Source organism: Cyrtonyx montezumae, unplaced genomic scaffold (assembly GCF_038088225.1).
Source record: "Cyrtonyx montezumae isolate F1298 unplaced genomic scaffold, pur_monq_1.0 scaffold_7, whole genome shotgun sequence".
NCBI classification, from domain to species: domain Eukaryota; kingdom Metazoa; phylum Chordata; class Aves; order Galliformes; family Odontophoridae; genus Cyrtonyx; species Cyrtonyx montezumae.
Window position 1 is genome coordinate 21,135,975 of NW_027072078.1, and position 23,265 is coordinate 21,159,239.

Sequence of the window (23,265 nt, forward strand, 5' to 3'; positions counted from 1 at the left end):
TGATACTTCATTTGCCATTAGTTTTTTTTTTTTTTTATGGTAATCCAAAGGAAAACTTTCCAAGAAGTAAAAAAATGAAATAGCAGGTTATTCTGTAGAACATTTGAAAATTGATTCAAATTTGGCCAGTGATGTTGTGGCCAAACTTTTGAGTCTTTGGATCACTAGAATTTAAGTTCTTCATCCTTTGAAACATAAACCTCTTCAAGATACCTGAGAGTATAAATATTAAAATAAAGATGCTGTTTCACTAATTGCTTCTGAGTTACTCTCTACATTTGTTGCTTTACTGCTGCAGTTCATTGAAGTACTGTTTTAAATCACACTTTCATTTCTGCATTTTCTGAAAGGAATCTTTTCTTGTGTTTCATTTTACACATTCATGTCAGCCAAAACGTGATTACAGCTTGATTGCTGACCACAGAATTTGCTGCTTTTGTAAGCTCATCAAGATTTTACCTAGAACTCAATGCCTGTAAAACAATCAATCACTTCATCAAAAATTCACAAAATTCAAACGCTTTATTCACTGCTTGCTTCCATGTTTTAGGTCATTCTGGAGGATGTGTAGCAATGCGAGGGCTGGACCCTGTTGGTTACTGGGAGGTAAAAAGCTGTAAGAACTTCAAAGCAATGTCATTGTGCAAGCAAAAAGTCAATTCTTATGAAGAACCTGAACTTACTTTTCAAAGACATTTGGGTTCCTGCTACTTTGGATGGGAGTCAGAGGGCAATTTACTCAACTGCTACAAGGTAATTGACAAACGTGCTTTAAATTTTTTAGGTTCTAGTTGTTTTAAGAATATACTTCCTAAAGTGTTTAGCTAAAGTGTTATGTTTTCTACTTAGCAAACAAGAACCGTTACCATACTTTAATGGCATTTTACAGTGAATGAAGTTCTTAAGTCTTGAATTAGGACTATGCTTGAAATATAAGTCTTTACTGTAGGAAAAGCTGTGATAGTTTTTATGGGCTTTTGAAACCATTTCTCTCCAAAATCAAACACATTTATGACAGTGTTTATTTTATTGCAGATATTTCACAGAGAGAAAGTTCTGATGAAAAGAACATGGAGTGAAGCAGAAACATTATGCCAAGATTTTGGAGCACATCTTGCCAGTTTTTCCCATGTCTATGAAGAGACTTTTTTAAACAATTTATTATACACAATTTTTGATAGGTAAATAGACTTTAGTAACATTAACAGGGGTTAGTTATTTTAAGCATATTAATCTGTAAAAATAACCTATCTAAAGCATGTTCTTTAATAGTATTTGAGGAAGACTACTCTTGACTAACATAAATTTAGAAATGGGTGAAAAGAAGTGTAATAGCAGTGCTGTAATCTGAATGTTCTTGAAAATGATCTTTGTAGTAGGTGTCAAATGACTCTTAATGTCAGTGATGTTCTTGTGACTTAATGTTCCCTGTTGAACTGGAGGTTCTGCAACTTGAATCCTATTTTAAACAAATTCCTCTTAAAAGTATAACTTAACATTTTAGTAACAAAAGCAGCTTTCTGCAAGGAAACTTAAGATGGTCATAAATGAATTAAAAAGTGAATATGGGTGTTGGCATACTTAAAAATAATTTGTGAAATAGATAAGGAAAGAGTTTATTAAAAGTATTTCTGTTTCTATCACAGGACGGAAGAAAGACAGTTCTGGATTGGATTTAATAAAAGAAACCCATTTTCTGGAGGGACATGGCAGTGGTCTGACAGAACACCCGTAAATACCTATATACTGTGTATTTCAGAATCCTCTTAAGTCTAAGTTCACAAAAATAAGTCATATGAACAGATAAATGGTGGCCAGCAAAGCTCTGTTTTGTGTGGTGTTTTTGTTTTTTCACATTCACATACTTCAGTTAAATGAAGAAATTGTTACGGTAATATTAGTACTACATTATTTTTAGAGCCACCTGTGCAAAATAGTTGCAAAACTGTAGAAGGAATTTGGTAGGATTATGAACTGTTGTGGATTTGTGCTTTCCTGCAAAGCATGTTCTGATTAGTCCAAGATGTGTCAAACTGCATTTTAAAGTTTTCTGAACAAGCATGTGGATTTTGGATTATGCAAATGGGTCAGTTTTTAATGTGTAATTGGATTTCAGTCTTAAGGAACAATGCCAGCTCTGCCATCATTATTTAAGTAATTGCAGAATGTAACTGCAAAGTCCAGTCACGCAAGGTGCTGAACCAAAGCAAAGGCTGTTAGGTTTGGACAACCACTGCTAATCATGTCAAAAAACTGTTAGATTTTATTGCTATAACTTTTTATTTTTTACAAAGATGGAATCTAATATAAGATGAAAAATTGAATAAGACATTGCAAAAACATGATTATGGGGCCCACTTTTAAGGCTTTACCTCCATAATTTAGGTGCCCCACTAGTTTCCTTGGTCTGGAAGTTACTTTTCATGTTCTTACCATACATACATCTCCATACACTTCCTTTTTCTCTGTAATAGGATTTTGAAATACTTAATCTTGAATAGTTGGTGAAAGACTCAAAGTATGCTGTTTTTAGGTTGTATCTTCATTTCTGGAGAGCAAGTATGTTGAAGATGACTCAAGAAACTGTGGTGTATTCAAAGTAAATAGAACAGTTTTTCCAGCACACTGCAATGAAAAGCGTGAATGGATATGCAAAATACCAAAAGGTGAAATTTTAGTTAACTTACATTGCTCTATCTTGTGATTCAGAACAGATAAGAAAAAATGTCTAGAAGACTGACAGTGGTCTACTGTGTGAAAACATGGCAAAGCTACGTGCTTGTATTGGAGTTTGTTGGTTGGGTACCAGGACTAATCTGCACATGCAGGTGGCAATGGGCAGTAATGATTAGCAGCAAGTTAGAAGTTAGTCAAAGTTCTGGTTTATAAAGGTTGCTAAAAATGTTATTTAGTAAGCATGAGCATTTTTATTTTATTCCATGTTTAACATTTTTTATCTCTGGATGAAATAGCAGCATTCTTCATGATTTCAATTACATTTTCACTTTGTCAGCTGTGAAACAGCTTTCACTTTGAAAAGCTGTTTCAGAGCAATATCTGTTTTCAATTCTTAATGTAATACCTTTGTTTATTTGTTTTTGCAGGTGTTAAACCAAAGAATCCAGATTGGTACATAGCTGGTATGGAAACTTTATTTTATTTTCAAATCTTGGCATGTTATCACTGGTAAATGTAATTCCGTGTATTAGTAAAAATAAAATAACTAAAATACTTTAAGGTACGAAATTTACATTATGTATCACTGTGGCAACTTCTTGTTGGTGAACAAAATCTGCTACTCTTTTGTTTAGAAACACTGAAACGCATGATGCTGCTTATGTTAGGTAAAGGAATGTTGTCATTAGTAGGCACAGGAATTCACTGTCCTCTCAATTGCACTGAAACTGCCTTTGTATTTACAAAGTCCAGTCAACCCTGTTAATACAGTAATATAGGATATAATATAAAGCCAAAATGTACTAGGTTCTCCATTTGTTGTCATAATTTGATATTTCAAATATAATTTTTAGTCATGGAATGTTGTCCTGTGCCAAGTAGCTGGAATTGGGGCATCTGTGTTACAAGGAATGTGAATTGTAATGATTTGACTCTTCTCATTTTCTAGAACTGCCATGGTCATACTACCAAGGAGCAGAGTATCTTTTTCATGTAAATCCTACAGACTGGGACACCTATAAGTTCATTTGTGGCTGGCTTCGTAGTGAAATGGCAACAGTAAATTCAGCTGATGAACAGGCATTTATTGAAAATAAAATTAAGAAGGTAACAAATTAGAATGCGTCTTTAAAGTCATATTTACTTACAAGAGATATTTCAAAAGCAACTTTATAACTCAAGTAGTGGATATTGTAGCATTTTATGATGAGAAGGCCAAGATTGCTCAATTTGCATTTTCCATTAAGTTAACTTCCTTCAAATTTCATCTCAGAGTATGATAGATTGAGCTATTTTGTAGCCTGATGCCTTTCCCAGTATACCCAGCTGTGTCCTTAAATGCTTCTGTTTTTCTGTGGAAGCAGGGGAAAGGATAAGCAGCAGTCTGGATATAATTTGTATATGCCATTCGAAAACTTTGTAAAGATTTCTTAACATAGGATTTACAATCATATTTTTCACTATTTCTTTAAGAATTGTAATGCATGGACTGAGTGCTACGATTGGTTATCTCAGGGACCAGTCAATACCAAGTCAGGAAGCATTTCTTAGACTATTCTTTATCAGAAATAGAGGTATTCTAAACTTGGGATTGCCACGTATGCTGCTAGATGACAAATTCCTAACTCTAATGACTACATGGCCCCTACACAACATATGCTGCAATTCCATTCTTTCTGAAGAAAAAATAATGCTTCTACATGGCAGGGTAACGTTTACAATGTCCTGCACATATGAATCTTCTTTTTTCCCTTTGTTGTCTTTCCCAAAGACCCCTAAACTGTGTCTGCTGAGTGACTACTCTTGAAAGCAAAGTTTACTCATGGTTTAAATCAGTATCATGTTAGTGCAACAGTAATGAGTGACTGTTTGAATTACAGTATTTCTGTGAATTATCCTTAATATTTTGCCTTTTAGGACTGGGAGCCTAGAACCATTCACGATCATTAACAATCATTCTGAAAAGCATCTCCTTTATGTGAGCTGTAAGAAGTAATATAAATATCTTAGAAAATGTTCTGGAAACATTAAAACCAGTAGTATTTCAATACTAAAAGGAAGTATTTGTACTTTTTAATTTTAATAATTGTATATTTTTCTTAGTTCTGGCCTAAGACTTCAGTCATTGCCAGGCCGGATATGCTGTCAATGTTTACAGCCTAACTTTACAGAACATACATCAGCAGTCCAGTGGAAAATGGAGACTATATTAGTGTTCTGTTTACGTGCTTGCTGAAGTCAGGCAAGGGTAGTCACATAAATTAAGACAGGCAGGATTTAGCATGTGTTTCTCCATCAAAAACCAAAAGAGAATGTGAGCAGGGCCTGATTTTAGGAGTTGGTTAATGTTTTGATAAGAGGGCAACAACAGTTAAACATGTGGCAAAACATTTTTTGTAGCTATCGGATAGTGATGTTCACTGGTGGATTGGATTGCACGCAGAAAACATCAGCAGTGAATTTCGGTAAGAGTGTGTGCTTCAGCTGCTCTGATTTGTACTTGGCACATCTTGTTTACAAGCTGCCATTCGGTTTGATGGACTAGAACTGTTTGATGACTGAGTTGGATATTCAAAAGATGACTTTGACACTCATATAAATACCATTCAGAATATATTACCCTTCATTTATTTCTGTGTTCCAGCATTTCTTCTGAAAGGGGTACAAAAGATTTAAGCCAAAGACATGACTGTCAATGCATTGATTGTTTGGTTGTTTATTGTAACAATCAATCAGTTGAAAAATGGGCACTTTCTACTCTGTATCAGATTATAAACACTTTTAATAGGATGTGTTGTTAGATCAGGATAGGGATAACAGTGTAACTACACTCTCAACATTTCTGTGCAGCTGGAAGGATGGATCACTAGTAAAGTACCAGAACTGGAATGAAGGAAGAGATAAGTATCTGCATAAACCTGGGAAGAGATGTGGCTTCATTTCATCACAAACAGGTTTATTTTATTATTTTTTTTGTTGTGAGAGTTGTGAATTGGTTGTTATTGGCCAAAGGGGGTTATATGTTTTCAATAGCTTTGAGGTAGTATACGGTCTGTATTAACAGTCATGTTACATGCTTATGGGTTGCACAGCTGCTTTTGTGGTTAAGAACGTCAAGATATCATGACTTTGTTCAAAGAGTAGACAGTAGTACTTAAAAGTATATTAATAGTTCTAGCATTTTAATGTCAAAATATAAATATTCCTGTGGTACTGAATTTTTAGTCTTTCTTAAGAATCTACTGTGTGGCACAGCAAAAATGTTAATGCATTCCTGGTTCTCCCTGTTGCTTTTCTCATAACCAAACAAGCCATATGGACTGAGCAGCAATTTTTCCTATGTTCAAGAACTGTTTTTATATCATCAAACAACTTTAAATACTCAGGTTTCTATCTCATTTTTAATCCCATAGCCAATCTGCTGAGGGATTTGGGTACCATGTTTTCTTACCCGATGGTGCTAGCCTCTACATCATCACAAAGATTTCTCTTTTGCTACTGTTATGTACATATATATAGTGTTGCCAGTTTCAGTGATTTTTATCATTTCTCAGTCTCTTTTTTTCTGAAGATCTGTGATTCAAATGATAAGGTAAACATGTCAGGATTCTTGGAAAGAAATAAATACCCACTTGGTATTTGGGAGGAGAGAGAAAGTTGCAGCCTTGTAATACCAGCCTCAAAAGTGAAAACCTTTTTTTGTTAATCCACACATCATCTTGGGGTTTTGGTTCATAACTTTCAAATGCTTGAAGCTTAGAGATATTTTAGTTAGTATAAGATATAACAATGAGTCTTCTCCCCGCCCCATCTCCCATCAACAGGGGGGAGCAGATCAACAAATTGTTGAGAGCATTGAGTTCTGTGAGGTATGCATTTTCCTTCTAAGCAGGACAGCAGTTGATGTCAGTACCTGGGTGGTCTTGTTAGCCAACAATTTTTAATGAAAGAAAATCAAACTACTTTATCTGGAATGTATCATTCCTGTACATTTTCTTTTCAGCTGCTTTTGTGTTGTTGTTTTGTTTTTAATATGTGATGATAGGCAATATATTATGCAATATAGAGGAATGTTTTTAGATTAATGAAATCAAACTGTGAATAAAAATATGAGCCTTTTGGACCATCAAATGCACAGTAATGTGATATATCCAAAATATCCAAATATACTTGCTGTAGGATCATCACCCCCATCTCCCCAATAAAGGTGATATTTTTCTTTGCAATAACTAAGCTAGCTAAGAAAAGGTCCTTTTTCTGTTCTCAAGAACATGTTGAACTGTGATTTTTCCTTTTCCATAGGACTCTGGGATGATGAAAACTGTACTGTTTCTCTTCCCTGTATTTGTAAACGTAAAAATGCATGGAAAATAGAGAAAGAGCTTCCAAAAGACCAGAATCCACAAGGAATGTGTCCCAAGGGCTGGCTGCACTTCGGATTTAAAGTAAAACCCTTTTTCCTGCTGCTTAATTATTCAAAGTGAATTTCATACTTATGACCAAAAAAATTTGGACTTCTTAAAGATTATTTAGTTTTGGAGGATTTTCTTCCTTTCTGCAAGCAGGGCTTTTATGTTTCTGAATACTGATATGGTGATGCAGATTTAAGCAGCGTTGTACAGAGAAGTTGCCTTATTGAGATGTTAATGTTTTACTTTAGTTCCAGGGAATGCATACTCATTTATGCAAAAGCTACCTAAACATATTTATGCATTTGTTTTCAAAAAGCCTATTCTGTGCGCTCACTCTCCTTTGATACTTCTGCAATTGTTAAGTCTTTTTTTTGTCCTGAAAACAACTCTAAGCCCAAGGTGGATCCCTAACTGCTGCCTAAAGATACGGTTTCAAATGGTGTCCATCAAAGATAATTATACACTGAAGTCTATTTGTGATTGAGAGTTGAAAGGCAACTATTTCACCAGACTTCTTATAAATACTTTCTTAACCTTTCTTAATGGCAGTGTTCCCTGAACTGAGCAGGTTTATCCCAGCATTAAAACACAGACACTACAAGGATAAATTTAAAGCAAAGGGCATCACCTGAGGCTGTGGATCCATCAGTCTTATTAATTGGTAATGTTTTTTAACAGAAGGAAAAATAAAGCAAGCCTCTTATTATTTTTTGAAACAGTGCTTTTTGATACAAATTCCAAATGATCCAGAACACCTGAGGAGCTGGTACTCAGCACAAACATTCTGCAGTAGATATGATGGATCCCTTGCTTCCCTTGAAGATGAACTGGAACAAGGTAGAATACTGAAAATACTTGTACATGAATAAAGTTTTGTCTTCTCTTTGAAGAAAAGTTTAATGATGGGTACAGATACAGGGGAAAAGATCATGTGAATTCCACTTGGGAATACACAGCTGCAGACAAATCAGTAAATGTATTTTGTTCCCATTTTCCCAAAATGTAAAGAGTAGAACACCAAGTTGTTGTCAAAACAATCTCATTTTTATTAAGATGCAATCTGTAGTATGGCGAATAAATACTAGGCTAGGAATGTGAGAGAAGTGAGTGCGAGCATCTCCAGGAATGTTTGTAATCTCTACTCATAAAAATGTGTTTTCTTGTATGTTTGTAAAAAACCTCTTTGAAAGTGGCAGGAATCTCGTTGGCTATTTTTTCTGATAAATTTTATTTTCAACTAAAACTGAGAGAAGCTTTTTTTGATGAGTCAGAACTCTGAATGAGATTGTACCCTGGCTGAAGTTGTTCAAGGTACTATTGCAGTTTCTTGAAGACTTCCTTACTGGGCTGGATACTGTCCCAGCTGAAGCGAAACATCTTTACTGAATTGATAGCTGGATGTTAATGAAATGCTACTCATGTTCTTACTTTCAGTAAGTAGATAATGCCACTGATTGATAATTCATTTTTTCCAGTGCTTTAATGTGTTGGAAGAGGCTTTAGATATCCATAACTGGTTACCAGTTATGCACGTTTGATTACTCCTGTTTCATTTTCCAGCTTTCATAACAATGAATCTGTTTGGTCGCAAAACTAGTGTTTGGATAGGTGTCCAGGGCGATGATTATGAAAAATGGATGAACGAAAATCCTCCAAGGTATTCCAACTGGTCTCCAATTGAAGCAGCACATGTAAGTATTTCCAGGGGCTTTAAGGACACTGAGAAATTGTTTTATCCATAATATTCATGATTGCCACAAAGACGAGGCTTAACTTGTTGTAGCAACTGAGTCTTCTCTTAACTTCTGCAACTTCAAACAGCTGTGGCCCCAATGTTATGAGTATAGCTGGTGGTTGCAAAAAAGGCACTATCTACACAATTATTTATGTAATGTGTGGCTGTAGTCACATTCCTCTGAAATTCCTTTCAAGCTCCAGAGTTTAAGTTATATGGTTGGCATCAAATACTAGGTCTGAACAAAATAATATTATGAATTTCATGTTTTAATATATTATATTTAACTTTGTATGTTTGTCAGTATTTAAGGTAATGTTTTAGTATATTCAGTGCAAGTTCATGACTTTTTTTTCCTATGAGTCTGTTATTCCAAATGGTATTTATGGGAGTGTTCATTGTTCTACCTAACAATTTATAAATGTGCCTTACAGCTAATTATTATTCTACATTTAATGTAATAATTATGCCTTGCTTTATGTGGTGTCTTTAATAATTAATGTAAGGTTCTATGTTGATTGCAGAGGCCACGTTATAACAGTGTCTACGTAGAAGAACAAGTTCCACTTTGTACACTGGTATCAAATAACCCTAATTTTTATTTTACGGGAAAATGGTACTTAGAAAACTGTGAGAAAAATTATGGGTTTGTCTGCCAAAAGAGGCAGGGTAAGTGTTTGGTTTGCTTTGCTTCTGTTCTCATTTGTTCTCTTGTTGAATTCTCTCTATTCGCTTTATTTTCATCTAGAAGTAGCTCATTATAAGTGTCTATAAAACCAGGATCTAAAAAGTTTTTATAGGCAATTTTACTTTGCTGTTTCAGCAGACTAGCTCTGCACTATTTGATAAATCAGCAGCTATGATGTAGAAGTAATTTTTCAAAAAATCTTTTGCTGTTGAATTTGGTTCTTAAATTTGAGCTTTCCGTTGTGTACCTTAGATATCTAGAGATCAAATTTCACATCTGTCCTTGCAAGCAGAGTAGCAGCATGAAATTACAAAAGGTGAAACTGGAGTTAGTTTTCTTGATAATATTCTGTTGTTGGATTTGCAATCTCAGATCAGACAAGACTTTGGAAGATGTATTTTTGTGAACTGCCAATTGGCCGATCACTTGTGGCTAGGGTTTTCTTCTCACACTTTTCCAGTCCTGGGCGTGACGTGTGCTGCTGAGCATGTTGCCAAAATGGACTGTATGGATGTGGTGGTGGTTTTATATGGCATGGCTTTATCTGCTGCCTCTTAGCTAAGCTCTCTGTCTAAAGAGGCAGTAGTTCCTGCTGCTCTTCTCGAGAGGCTTGACAGAGTAAATAGAATGAACCAGCAAGCTTTGGGCTGTACTCACAGGGCTCTCGCAAACCGTAGCTATTTTTGACATCATTTATTGTGAAGCACAATTGAGGGGAAAGTGAGAATAAATGTACACACAGCACTGACTAAGTAAAGCTGTTCTACTATCTTTAAATTCTGTTTAAAAAAGAAAGTCCTCTCTTCTCTGTTTCCAACAGACACATCCAGACATATTGTCAATGCATCTGAAATGTACCCCGTGCCAGATACTTTACACTATGCAAACAGAACATATAACCTCATACGTGGGAATTTTACATGGTCTGCAGCTTTAAAAACCTGCATGGCAAATGGAGCTGAGCTGGTCAGCATTGCAGATCAGTACCACCAGGCTTTCCTCACCATCATTGTGAATCGGCTGGGTTACAACCACTGGATTGGAATGTTCACTGCGGATGTACGTAATGGTTTACAGTCTGTACATACAATACTGAAAATTATGAACCATGAGCTCTGCCATTTGTTAGGAGTCAGAGGAAGTTTGTGTTTGGAAATGAAACCCCCATTTGAGCTTTTTTTCAATCCCCTTACCATATTTTGCAGAATGAAGGGTAGTTTGGTGTGGTGAGTACTTAAAGATGAAAGCTGTAGAAAATATTAAAAAATAAAAATATTAAGGAAAAAAAATATATCTTCTATTGTCAGCATTGAAATTGTTTCATTTTAAGCTGCTTTATGGCCTGAATAATCATTTACACTCAGTGACCCAGACATTCAGCTACCATACAAACATATCATGCATATACAAATGTACATACCATACAGGTTAGATGTAGTTCGTGTTCTCCTAGAAATAAGTTGGGAGAATCTTTGAAACTGTGTTTTACTTGTAGCCCAGCAGCAAGGGGGAGCTAAAAGGAATTCTGGTCAAGGTGACGCCAGGAAAGGTGAACAGAAATAATTTAAAATTTGTTTTGGCAGAATGGGCTTAACTTTGAATGGTCAGATGGGACTAGATCCTTGTTTACCTTCTGGGAAGATGATGAGTCCCAGGCCTTGGGCAGCTGCGTTTATATGGATACCTCGGGGCGTTGGAAGAGTACGAGCTGTGAACAACTTCTGCCAGGAGCAGTCTGCCACGTGCCACCCAGTAAGTCAGTTAGGTTTTGTAATGCATCTTTGCAGCTGCAAATATGTGTAGTGACAGTGGCAATATATGAAAGACAATTAATGTTTGAGGTTAAGCAATGATGATACTTTGCTCAAAACTGATTAATTTCCTTTCTGTTTCTCCTATTTGAGAAGCCTTTTTTTCTCCATCAAGTATTGCCCATCAGGTTTAGACTATATGAAAATGGAAAGAGAACTTCCACAGTAGGATAGAAACAGGTGTAAGGAAACACTCTCTTCAGTGAGCACTGTATTATCTGTGAAAAATGCTGATTGTTAATGACCTAACTTGAAGGGAAATAAATTCAGTTTATTGCAATTAACTGTGGAATAGAAGAGAAGCATTTAGAGAATAGTGAAAAGTTAGAGCTGCATCTTCACTGATGGCATATGAAAGATTTTGCAACTTTTTTTTTTCTGAAGATGAGAATATTTTCCCTTATCCTAAAAGACATTTTGTTTCCTGCAAAGCTCTCCATTACCTGGGCTTTTTTTGAACACAGAATTCAGGTGTGGAGCTCCACTCAGCCCAGGACTGCAGAGTCCTTGTCAGCATCCTGCTGTCACAATGACAGTCACCTGAGTCAGAGGGGCTCTTGGCTCGGTATGCTGCACAGTGGAGAGGCTGTGTACTGTGTTCTGATGGGAAGCTCTCCTCTGCCTCTGTGCCCTGGTATTTGGCATTCAGTTATCCTTGTGGCTTTGTGGAGAGAAGCTCTGCAGGCCCTGGAAATCCCCAGCCCCTGGGAGATACTGGGCAGCTCCAAGTGCCCATAGGATGCTTCTCACCCTGTGCATGGCACTGTTAGATAAATATCTTGATAACACTATTGCAAGCCCACAAGGTTTTTCATCTGAAATAAAACAAGCTTTGCAGTTTTAGTACAAATATATGCAGCCACGAAATTTTCTCTTTGAAAAATAGAGGCATGATGAAATAACATGTTTATTAGCATTATTCCAAAACAGTGCGGAATGTTATATTAATGTGTATGTTGTTGTGCCAATAAAGCTGTGCTGTTATTCCTATCACAGAGAAGAAACTCACTGAGTATAAGGGCTTATGTTCAGAAAAAAATGTTCCCTGGATCAAATTCAAAAACAGTTGCTACAGCTTTAACACCGTTCTGCAGGGCACGAGTTTTGATACTGCATATGAAGTCTGCAGAAATCAAGGTAAGCAACTGTTTTATTGCTACAAAATGTAATTGTTATATATTAAAAAAACAAACATGGATTTTCTGAAGTAACTGAAGTCACAGCATGTGTTTTGTCTAGTTCAGGAAAGCAATACTGTAGCTCATTAAGGCAACTATGAAAGTGAAGGCAACATATATTAAAACAATAGTCCTTTCCATGTGAAAATACTGATTTCTGAAAAAAAGATATAAAATGCATTTATTCCCTTTCAAACTTGTTTTAAAATCAAGTGAGAATGAGTATTTCATATTCAAGCCTGAGCGTTTTCATATTAGTTGCAAACTTATGAACTTATGAAGCATGAGCAGGCTTTTTCAACCTTTTCAATCAAGATTCTCCATATCAACTTTTGAAATGCAGTGCTACATTTTAATGATGTGAATTGTTTTAAAAAGATCTGTGTTTAACCTGCAGGATCTAATCTTCTGACTATCGAAGATGAAGATGAAAATGCCTTCATTCTGGAGGAGCTGCACAGTTTCGGATATTCTGTGAAAATGGTTTGGTTGAACATCCTGTATGTTACAGACAGTAAGTTTGGGGTGGAAAAGAACTGAGAGTAAGAATTGAGTCTTTTTTGTTTTGTTTTTAATGCTGATACAACCATCTTACAAAACACTGTTACTTCTCAAGATTCTTGTTTTCACTGTTTACTGCTTGTTTATGATGTAGTAAAAAGCTGTGATCATTACTTACTAGGGTTCTGAGTAGTCAGTGTGTATGCATGTGAGTGCCTTTATTTGCTTGTTAAGGAAGCTCTACAGGCTGTGTCAGCCATGTAGTATATTTTTAAAATCTTCAACAAAGTAAGGAATATAGTAGCCAAAGAGTATAGTAGCCTGTCATTGCTTTCATACAGTACTCTGTGTGTGTGTGTGTGTGAAGGTAAGTTCAACTGAAACAGATGTTCATTGTAAAATGTCGTCATTTTTCAATAATTTATAACTTCTGCCCTTAGATGAAACAGTCTCCTGGTTTGATGGCTCTCCCTTAAATTATTCTAACTGGGGCATCAGGGAGCCTGAATTTGATCATCTCAAAGGGAATTTCTGTATCAGCCTGAGGACTGCGGATGGTGTGTGGCAAATATCTCCATGCAGAGAAATAAAGGGATTTGTTTGTAAAAAGGATGCAGGTACGTGTTATAAGAATATGATCGATTCCTTCAAAACCATTGTTTTTATACATTCTTTATTGCTTGCTTACTTTCTCATTTAAGTGGTTATTTTGTTTCCTATTAGAGAAAATCACATAGAATCAAACAGAAAATATCTGTGAAAAACAAACCAGCCAGAATAGCCTCCTTCTGAGTAACCCGGGCACCCTTTTTATTACTGCATGCTGTGACAACTTTCTCTTGTGCATGGGCATAGCTGCTCCAGTGAGCAGTGAGAAGATACATACAAGGGAGCTGAGGTGTTCTGAGAGCCCACACAAAGTGTCAGAATCACTGCTGGACCTTGTAGCTCAGTTAATCCACCACTGAATACTTCTGCTCATGTATTTGTGCTTTGTGCACTGGGTAAATGCTGGTGTTCATCTATGCCACAGCATCAGATAATATATTCCCCTGAATTTCAGGGGTTTTATATTGGTAACAGTGTCTAGGTTGTGTTTTACTTGTCCTGTTGTAGTCCTGCTGACATGGATAAAGTTCAGCAAAGAATGATCTGCTCTTGTATGTTTTTGTGTAGATTGTCTTCTGAGTGTCAGTGTATCACACTGAGTGTATATATACTAAGTTTTGGTAGTACTATGGATAATTTTCTGACAGTTCTGGGTTCTATTTCAGATCTTGATACAACAGAGCCATCTGAAAAACGTAAGTTCCCTCTGGCATTTTCTCAATTTTTCATAAGAAGTAATAACATGTTTTGAGATGATACATTGTGAGAAATTTTTTTTTTTCACTGTTAAATGTGTAATTTAAAATACATGACACAGAGTAATGGTGTTTTATGTGAAACACCCGCATTTTTGTACTTAAAATTGTATTCAGTTGTAACTGTATTTGTGTAGTAAGTCTCTGCTTTTCCCTTTCAGCATCATACCCTGGACTTGCTGCTCTGGCTGTTCTTGTAACATTGGTGATGCTGGCTGCCATTTCCATTTTTCTGTGGTGCCTGTACAAACAGAACAACAGGCTCTTCAGCAGAATACTGTGGGTCAGAAATGCCTATTTTCCACAGATTAATTCTGATGTTCCTCCTTTGGAAGAAAGTATTCTTATTTCTGATTTTGAGAGAGAGAACAATTAATCAGTGGAGAGATCCAAACGGTCACGTATTCCATGTTAAATTCCATGTCCTATGGTGTTTTGTTTCTGTGAGCCAGTTGCAGCCCAAAACCAGCTCATTCTCTTAAGCTGGTGGTGAGGATGCCTGCATGGTCCTGGAAGAGGGGAAAGCAATGAAAGCAGCAGCTGCTGCTCTTTCCCTCCTTGTGAATTTGTTGCAGCAAACTTTCCAAAAGGTTTTTGTAGTGAAGAGCTGAGCACCAGGCGCACCTGCTCTCACAGGCACCAAATCCAAGCTTCCTCCATGGCAAGGGATCTGTGCTCCCTTATCAGGAGCATTAGGGCATGTGCTTCTGGACGAGTCCTTGCACTCTGGTTGGAGTGTGCAGGCGCTGCTGTGCTTGGACCTCTTATGCTTTGTAGCAGAATTTGGTGAAGGTGCACAGAGCCATGGAGAAATAGGCTTCCTTGGGAAAAGCTGCGAACTAAAAATGTTCCTACAACATGAGTCTTAAACCATTCATGTGGAGCAATCATGTCTGAGCCTCCAGAGGATGTTCCCACGCAGCTTCTTCCTTTGGGAATGTTTGGGCTTTTGTGCTTTTGTTTTCATTTTGAAAAGAGTGCTGATGATCCAGTGTTAAAATTTGTTCTTGAATTTGGGAACAATGAAATCTACTCCAGGGATTATGGGGTAGTTCTTTCTAATGCTCGTCCCATCCATAGAATGAGGAGCTACTTTTCATACAGTGGATTCTTGGCAGGTGGATTTCAAGTTTGCAGAGATGAAGTCGCTTTTGATTGTGAGTGTCAGTGTTGCCATGATGGCTAGTTTACATTATAAAATACATTAGACTAGAGATACAATAGCATATGGATATTGTCATCCTGAAGTTAATATATTCAGTAGAGATACTTTGGTGCTCTTCTAGAGAACTGTGCAATCTCACCTCGGTTATTTCAGAAACTGAATCCCATCTGCCTCTTTTAAAGAAACTTTGGAACAATATCTGTTTGAAGAAAAAGATTACTAGAAATCTTGTTGAAGTTACGGTAATAAATTGCTTTACTGTTCACTTAGTGTTACTGCAAGAGATATTAATGTATGTTCTTTTGAGACCTTGCTCTCCACACATGAGGATGATACAGGGGAGAGCCACACCTGTGGTTACTGAAGGATGCTACCCTCCCTAGTCAGAGTCCTCTAATCCCATGTAACACACCCTCAAGGGCCGTGTTTCACTTTCACTGGTCTCACCAAGGTGCTAACAAGGACTAATCTTTCACTGGTCAGTTGTCCCCCTGGCTGGTAGCTGTACAAGGTCCAGTTTCAGGTCTCAGTGCTCCAGGATGTGTGTGTTGTGTGGATTCCCACCTCTCTACCCAGTCTTCCAGCTACTTCTGTGAAAATATGTAAACCTTTTATGGAGGACTTTTAAAATTGTTATTTCTTTTGTTGATCAAAACAAACAAACAAACAAAAAAAACCAGAACAAACAAATTGTTGATCATAGAGTTACCTCAGTATGGAGTTATTGTACTGTCAGTCATCTTGAAAAGCTGCCATGAAGGGCTGTGCATGTTGTCAGGTTGCTTTGTTGGCTGTGAGGTGACTCATTCTAAAAATTTTGCAGGAGCCCTGAAATGGGGATACATTTGTGAAAATTCAGCAAGCAGCCAAGGCCAAATGCAGTGTTTTTATTTGTGCACATACAGAAGAGTATATGACTTCTTTCCAGTTAGATTTCATGTAGCCAGTTCTTTAGACATGGCAAAAAAATAAAAAAAAAGAATTGTCATAATTATGTGTAATTATTTAGTACCTAATTTTGTACCTAGAATATTTCTATACTGGTTTATAGGATGCAGATGTGGTCAAAGAGGCTGCAGATGTATCTTATCAGCATATCACAAAAAAAAAAAGTGACCAACTCTCCCTTCTCTGTGAGAGTTTCACCTGTTTAAATTACAGCTGGAGGAGCCTAATCCAACATCTCCCATTCATCACATTCACTGACAAGTGTACGTGCTGCCTTCTTTCAGCAGGGTGACTTGAAGGATGCTTTTTGCTTGCAAGAGTAAAATGTGTCATCTCAGAGGATGTGCATCTATTGGGCTATTATGCTGTTACTTAGTTATGCATACGCTGTCACATTTTGATGTTATTAATGAAGGGGTGTGTGTGTGTGTGTATATATATATATATATATATATATATATATAAAAAAACCTGATGTGGGCATTTTGTCAGTTTTCTTTGAAATAGGTATGTTGTAATCATTTTTAATGTATATGAAGGGCAACTGTACAATAAATAACCCCAACCTCAGAATAGAGATTGTTGATTAACATTGACTGTGACATAGATAATCTTGGATTAAGGGATAAGTAGTTCAAGCAGTATTTTCTTCATATGTTGAAACTGATCTGAGGAAACAGTCTCAGAAGTATTTTTTTTTAAATCTTTTGTCATTTAACTTTTCTAATTGCAGGCATTTTTCACTTAAGGATGTAATTGCTGACTGCTTTCCGTTCCTTGTTCTAAATATAAGAAAAACCTTACAGTGAGAGCCGGCACTCATTGGAATAACGTCCTCAGGAGTGTGGTAATTCACATCACCGGTGGTTTTTAAGATGCAGTTAGACATGGTGCTATGCAGTCTCATCCAGGCTTCCTTTTCCTGTGACAGGTTGAACCTGATGTCCTTTGAGGTCCCTTCCACTTGTGCTGTTCTATGATTCTGTGGATTTTACCCAAGCTTTCATTTGGTTTTCCTTAACCCAAGATCCCCTATCCCGTTCCTGATCAGAGCACTTGGTGGCTACGTTTTCACGGGTGAATGTGATAGTATCAGCAGTAAGGTTCACTGGATTGCTTCAGCTAGAAAATTAAAGTGTGAATAATAACTTTCTGGGCTGCAGTTTTTCTTTTGCCAGCTGTGGTGCCTTCCAGCAGCAGTTCCCAGGCTTTGCCCCTGGTTATGCTGGTAGGAGAGGGACAGCTTGCACCAGGCTGCTACACGGCTTTCCTCCCTTCCCCAGCCTTTCCACACATGCACACGCTTCTGTGTCTGGCTCAGGATGAGAGGCTGCTTTAGGTCTGTGTGCCTCCATCCAGTGGGAGTGTAGGGAAGAAGTGCTTTTTTGTACTGTGTGGGACTTGACCCGCTCTGGTTCCCAGGGCACCACTGCACAAATTTCCATTTAATTTAGACCCCCCTATGCTTTTCATCCATCATGCTGCCCCTCCTTTGGTGCAGTAACAGGCATTCTTGGTCTCTTGTAATAATAAGCCCACTGTAATGAAATCGTGGCATACCCTTCCTGCAGGCCATTGAATATGTAAGCAGGATTTTTTTGTTGAAAAGCTGAATTGCACACATTTGGCAACTATGTTCAAAAAAACTCAGCTCTAAAAAGAAAAAAAAAAAAAAGAAAAGAAAAAACTCCTCGAGCTATAATAATATTTCCTTGGTAGTCGGTGGAATGTTGATTTTTAAAACCCCGAGGAGCAGTGCTGACCTCTCACAATCCAAGGCAGTCCTTGTGGAAGCCACTGGCAGGAGCAGATAGCTGTGCTGACGTGGTTTGGGTTACCGCAGAGCTTTGTGCTCAGAAACACAATCCCAGCGTGGCCAGTAGATGGTGCACACAGAGCTGACAAAATGACAGTGAGCCCTCTGCAAGTCACAGGGATCCACTGTGGATCATTCTGAAGTTCAGTTCAGCCAACAAAACCCACGTTTCAGCCTTCTGCAGATGTCAGTATCCCTTAAACATGGCTGCTACATTACACAGCTGTCTTACGATGACTTCTCAAGCCTCAAAGCTCGTCCTCCAAATGCATCAAAATTCTGCGTGCTGTTCAAACCTTAAGAGCTGCCAATCCCTTTCTGTATTCATCATCTCTGCAGGATGACTGTGATTTGGATTCTGATCTTAGAAGCTGGAATGCTTGAAAGTAGCACAGTGGTAATTTTTACCCTGATTTTGAACTGCATTCATTTCTGAAAGCACAAAGCTGAATAATAGTAAGAATTTTGCTGCTGTTTCCTTTATTTCCATTGGTTATTTTTGTTTGTTGGGTTGTTGCTCTTTTCTCCGACTCAACCAACAGAACAACTCTCCATTCCGATTCTTGGAAATGAACGCTTCCCGCCAGTTTTAGCAGAATGACACAAGATAAATCTTTACATGTGTAGCAGGCTAAATGTTATGTTCCACTGCATACCAGCAGAGGAAAATGGGAAGACTTTCCCTGAATCTGTCTTTCAGACAACTCTGTATGTTTTTGAATTTTTCTTATGTGGATCTTCATTTTAAGAAATTGCAAGGTTCTAATTATGCTACACCAAAATAAAAAAAAAAAAAAGCCTCTGTATTTTTTTCTTCAGTGTATACTGAAAATTATCCCACCAAGCTGTATATTCAGGCCATTTTTTTCCCAAAATATGATCTCAGACCTTTGGACCCATAGTAACCTAATTAAGTCTGCTCTGCCGCTTCCTCCTGCCATAAACTCTGTGTGCATTGCAGCTGAGGAGTGCCGTGAAAGCCCTTGCTGTGAGCTGAGAGCAGGCACGCACAGAGCTGGAGGAAGGACGGACTCTTACCTCGTCAGCAGCTTTGTGCTGCACGGCTTCGCTGACGCTCGATGTGGGGCTGCATCCCAGAGCTTGACGCTTCCAGCTTCATTCAGGTGTGTAAGCACAGTCCCTAACGCTGCATGCTGCTGATGAGCTAGGGGATGTAAAAGTTCATATAAAGGAACATTCCCTGTTACGTATGGCTTAGTTTGCAGACTGTGACAGGACTGTAACAAATAATTCTGCTTTAGCTCCTTTTGTTTCTCTTGGGAAGTTTTGCTGAGGTATGCATGCTTACCTGTTACCTACCTTAAGTCTGACACCTACTGCTTTACATGACTTAACGCTGTACTTTCTGGTGTTTAAAATTCCCCAGCATCAGAAAGATTCTTTTTGGAAAGCTCTGTGAGAAGGTAAAGCTGATGCTGCTGCATACTGTGTCCTGAGGGTTGTCAAGAAGCAAACTGAATCGCTTTAAAAATTATTTCAAAAGCAAATATTGAAGATAGAGCAGTATGTGCGGGACACTGCAGCTATAAAATCTGTAAGATGCCTTGCGGTTAAAGGTGAAAACACAGTGGAGCACCCTGCAGGCTTTCTATCTGGAGAGGGCAAATAAGTACTCACTGGCACCTCAGCTGCCTTTCTTATGAAATACATATGGAATCACTAGCAGAGAGGCTCTTCTCACCACACAGTGCCCAAACTGACCATTCAGATGTTGGCTTTGTCACCATATGCTGCTGGATTGCCTCGCCCAGAGACACAGCCCTCAGAAGTGTGTAGGCCCTTGGGTATGGCAAGAGGAGGACGCAGTGTGGGCTCTGTCCTCCTGTCCTATACCATCCATGGCCCTCTAGAGTACATCTGTTTCATTATTTGGACGTTAATTATGAGTATTTGCATCTAAATCTGCTTCATTCTTGGGAAGAGCTTAGAGCAGGCACTAGATCTCAGCTGCACTTACGGGTTGCTCTTCTGCTTGACCTAGTGCAACTCCAAGCCTGGTGTGGGGAGACAAGAGAGAAAGAACTGACCCCTATTGAAAGCAGAAGCACTGGGGGAACACGGATCAGTTATTAGTGCTAGTCGGGACAAGTAGATCAAGAAGCAAGCAGTTGGAGGCATGGCAGGAAATATGAGTGAGCCACGGGGAGTGCTGGGCTGGACAACAGGCACTCAGCGGACTGGTAGGGGCAGCTGTTGTAGCACTGTGCACTGCTAAATTTGATAACTGCTATTTGGAAATAAACAAATCCACGACCACTGCTGCAGAATAGATTCAGAACACTGTGAGATGTCCCTTTCAGCTCAGCTGGGGCAAATATGAGTAATCCTGACCTGAAAATACTGGTGCATGTGGCTGCGGATTCCTCATCCCGCTTCCCTGTAGCCAGAATTTAGCATCTCCAAGGTCACAAATTCCACGCAACTGGGGCATGGGGAACACCTCTGGTTAAATCTGTGTTTTGCATCGTGGTAGAAAGGGGAAGTTCTGAAATGAGCACAGCTGAATAATCCCATTGACCTACTACAGCAGATGGTTTGGGGTAGGCACTCAGCCTGCCCTGGGTACCTAAAGTCCACATGTAGGATGAGGTATTTTGTAAGTAAGTGGTATTTTGCTTACTAGGAGTGAATGGCTCAAAAAGCAAAAGCCCAGAACCAGAAAACGAAGAACACACAAATAAAGGGATATGTGCAAACAGTAAACTGTTTTTGGGGGGTTTGTTTGTTTCTTTGTTTTTTTTTGTCTTTTGTTTCTTTTCCTTTGTTTTGATTTGTTTTGTTTTGTGTTCCCAGATTAGTCGCAAAGCCAGGAGATGGGATCCCTGATGATCAATGTAACAGTACAAAAAAAAAAAAAAAAAAAAGACAACTCATGTGTCATCTCCCAAAGCCAGAGAGGTAAGCGAAACCCTCCAGAGCCCTAACACCACTCCAAGGTTGTCTGTCTCAATCCATACACAGAAAAAATAATGGAAAGCTGAAAGAGGCTGGAGCTTAGCTCAGACAGTGTTCCCAAAGACATGGACACCCCCAGCAGGCACGAGGCTTAATCGAAGGTGCACAGCGCTATGTCAGTACTCATGTTTATTATTTTTATGATTGCATCCTAAAGCAATGGCTCTTTTGATCCATGTTAACTGCTGCTTGGGGAAAGAAAAATAAAGCTTGCGTAGAAAATAACAAATTTTTCTGGCTGGAGGCCAAAACTTCAAGGCTGAAGCCTAATATGCTTTGTTTAAGGTCTTTGTTCCTGATAGATGTTGACTGGATTCGGGAGGATGACGGCACTTCGAACAAAGCCAGCTGGGGAAGTCAGTTTGTTTAAGTATTAACCCTCTGAGGAATAGATAGAACCGTGCATAAGAAACATTCTGAGAGCACATCAAAAGTAACATAGATCGCTTCTGAGAATAAATACTGTGGCTTGTATTTATAGCAGAAAAGGTGGAGGCAATTTGTTGTATACATGACTGAATTCCTCAAGATGGATAACTGTTCAGAACTCATTTTCTCCCTGCAGCACACTTCAGCGGTCCTGAGGCCGAAATAAGCCTAATGTTTGGGAGTTCCCATAGGGAATTAGTAGACGTTATGCATTTTCTGCAATGTAAATCATAGAGGAGTAAAAAAGACTGCTGTGAGCCTGTTGGACACTTTGTAATAATGCAAAGTGGGATTTCAGGGGTGTAAACAGGGGAAGGGACATTGAACTCTATACTCTGCTTTAGAGAATGTTATTCTGAAAGTACTGTGATAAATATTCAGAAACCTAATGTAAAAAATGGAATATTTTAAACAATCAACAGTCAAAGAACAAAAGAGCCACCTTATTGGGGAAGTGCCTATAAAGCACACGCCAGGTGATGTACAAACACAGTAAAGGAAGAGTTAAACACAGGTAGGATACCAGAGTACTGTGCCGTTTTGTGCTTAACTTGTGGCCTGTCTTAGCTATAAGTATAGCATGAAAAGGATGCATTAAAAGTGATTATTAAAAAAGTATCCTGTCTCAAAAACGAAGATGGGGTCAGGAAAGAAATTTAGAAGCAACTTCCACCATTTGCTTGACCTGTTGGAGGTCCTTCCCTGCTCGATGCTTTGGTTGCAGCACAGAGATGTCATCTCTTAGCAAGCAAGTGCCAAAACAGATGTAAAAGAATGTGTAATAGTTTAAAACTAACTGATCATGCGGGATGCTGAGCTGATTTTTGTTTTGTTCCCCATAATTCAGTGTGTTGTCATTTTAGGTATCAGAGTAATAGGGGAAAGTCTCATTATTGCTAGGTAAGGTGTTTAAAGCTGAATTGCTTAACAGTTATTTTAATATCAGAGATGTGCATGTTTTTTACTTGCTAATGCTGTGGGTGGTATTACAGGCTTAGCAAAAGTACTAGCCAGCAGGCAATACACTGATCAGCGGCGTGCCTCCTAAGCTTGCCCATTCTCTGATTATTTGGAACTCCAGTTGCTTTGCTGTGACTTGTCTGTGTGTGTGTATTGACAGCTATTACAAATGTTGAAATGGAGTCATTATGAAGAGTGCCCTTTCAGGAATGCTGCTACAGTCTCCTGTCCATACCAGGATTGATTTCAATTACAGACGATTATGTAAAGTGGACACTTAGAGTATTTTTATTGGAAAGCATTAAACTCAAGCATTTCAGAGTGATAAAGAATGAGATTCTTAATATGTTACTGTACACTTCAAGATCAAAGGGGAAATGCGTGCATTTTGGCAGGAATTAATGCACTGGGACCCAGCCCTGACTCCTGCTGGTAAAGTCCCAGTTGTATGAGATGCCGTAGGTTGTGGGTCCTGCTGTTCTAATCCTGCCTTTGTGAAAGCAAAACAAAACAAAGCACAAACAAACAACTGAATCAGGTGGAATTTTGGACATGTGTGGGCATGCATTACTCAGGCAGTTAAAATAGTAGAATCAAACATGTGGC

General features: G+C 38.3%; 1 protein-coding gene across 1 annotated transcript in view; it reads left to right on the top strand.

Moving 5' to 3' along the window:
• The window catches only part of PLA2R1 (phospholipase A2 receptor 1), a 36,938-nt gene extending 20,739 nt beyond the window's left edge, over positions 1 to 16,199 (top strand). Inside the window, exons 12-30 of the mRNA XM_065750630.1 lie at positions 551 to 753; positions 1,036 to 1,181; positions 1,647 to 1,731; positions 2,534 to 2,666; positions 3,105 to 3,140; positions 3,626 to 3,783; positions 5,077 to 5,141; positions 5,527 to 5,630; positions 6,979 to 7,121; positions 7,808 to 7,925; positions 8,649 to 8,779; positions 9,348 to 9,492; positions 10,332 to 10,570; positions 11,095 to 11,263; positions 12,319 to 12,459; positions 12,898 to 13,014; positions 13,442 to 13,618; positions 14,276 to 14,305; positions 14,527 to 16,199. Of these exons, the coding sequence (XP_065606702.1) occupies positions 551 to 753; positions 1,036 to 1,181; positions 1,647 to 1,731; positions 2,534 to 2,666; positions 3,105 to 3,140; positions 3,626 to 3,783; positions 5,077 to 5,141; positions 5,527 to 5,630; positions 6,979 to 7,121; positions 7,808 to 7,925; positions 8,649 to 8,779; positions 9,348 to 9,492; positions 10,332 to 10,570; positions 11,095 to 11,263; positions 12,319 to 12,459; positions 12,898 to 13,014; positions 13,442 to 13,618; positions 14,276 to 14,305; positions 14,527 to 14,741 (2,555 nt within the window). The 3' untranslated portion in view covers positions 14,742 to 16,199. The remainder of the gene's footprint in view (positions 1 to 550; positions 754 to 1,035; positions 1,182 to 1,646; positions 1,732 to 2,533; positions 2,667 to 3,104; positions 3,141 to 3,625; positions 3,784 to 5,076; positions 5,142 to 5,526; positions 5,631 to 6,978; positions 7,122 to 7,807; positions 7,926 to 8,648; positions 8,780 to 9,347; positions 9,493 to 10,331; positions 10,571 to 11,094; positions 11,264 to 12,318; positions 12,460 to 12,897; positions 13,015 to 13,441; positions 13,619 to 14,275; positions 14,306 to 14,526) is intronic.
• Positions 16,200 to 23,265: the final 7,066 nt, after the last annotated feature.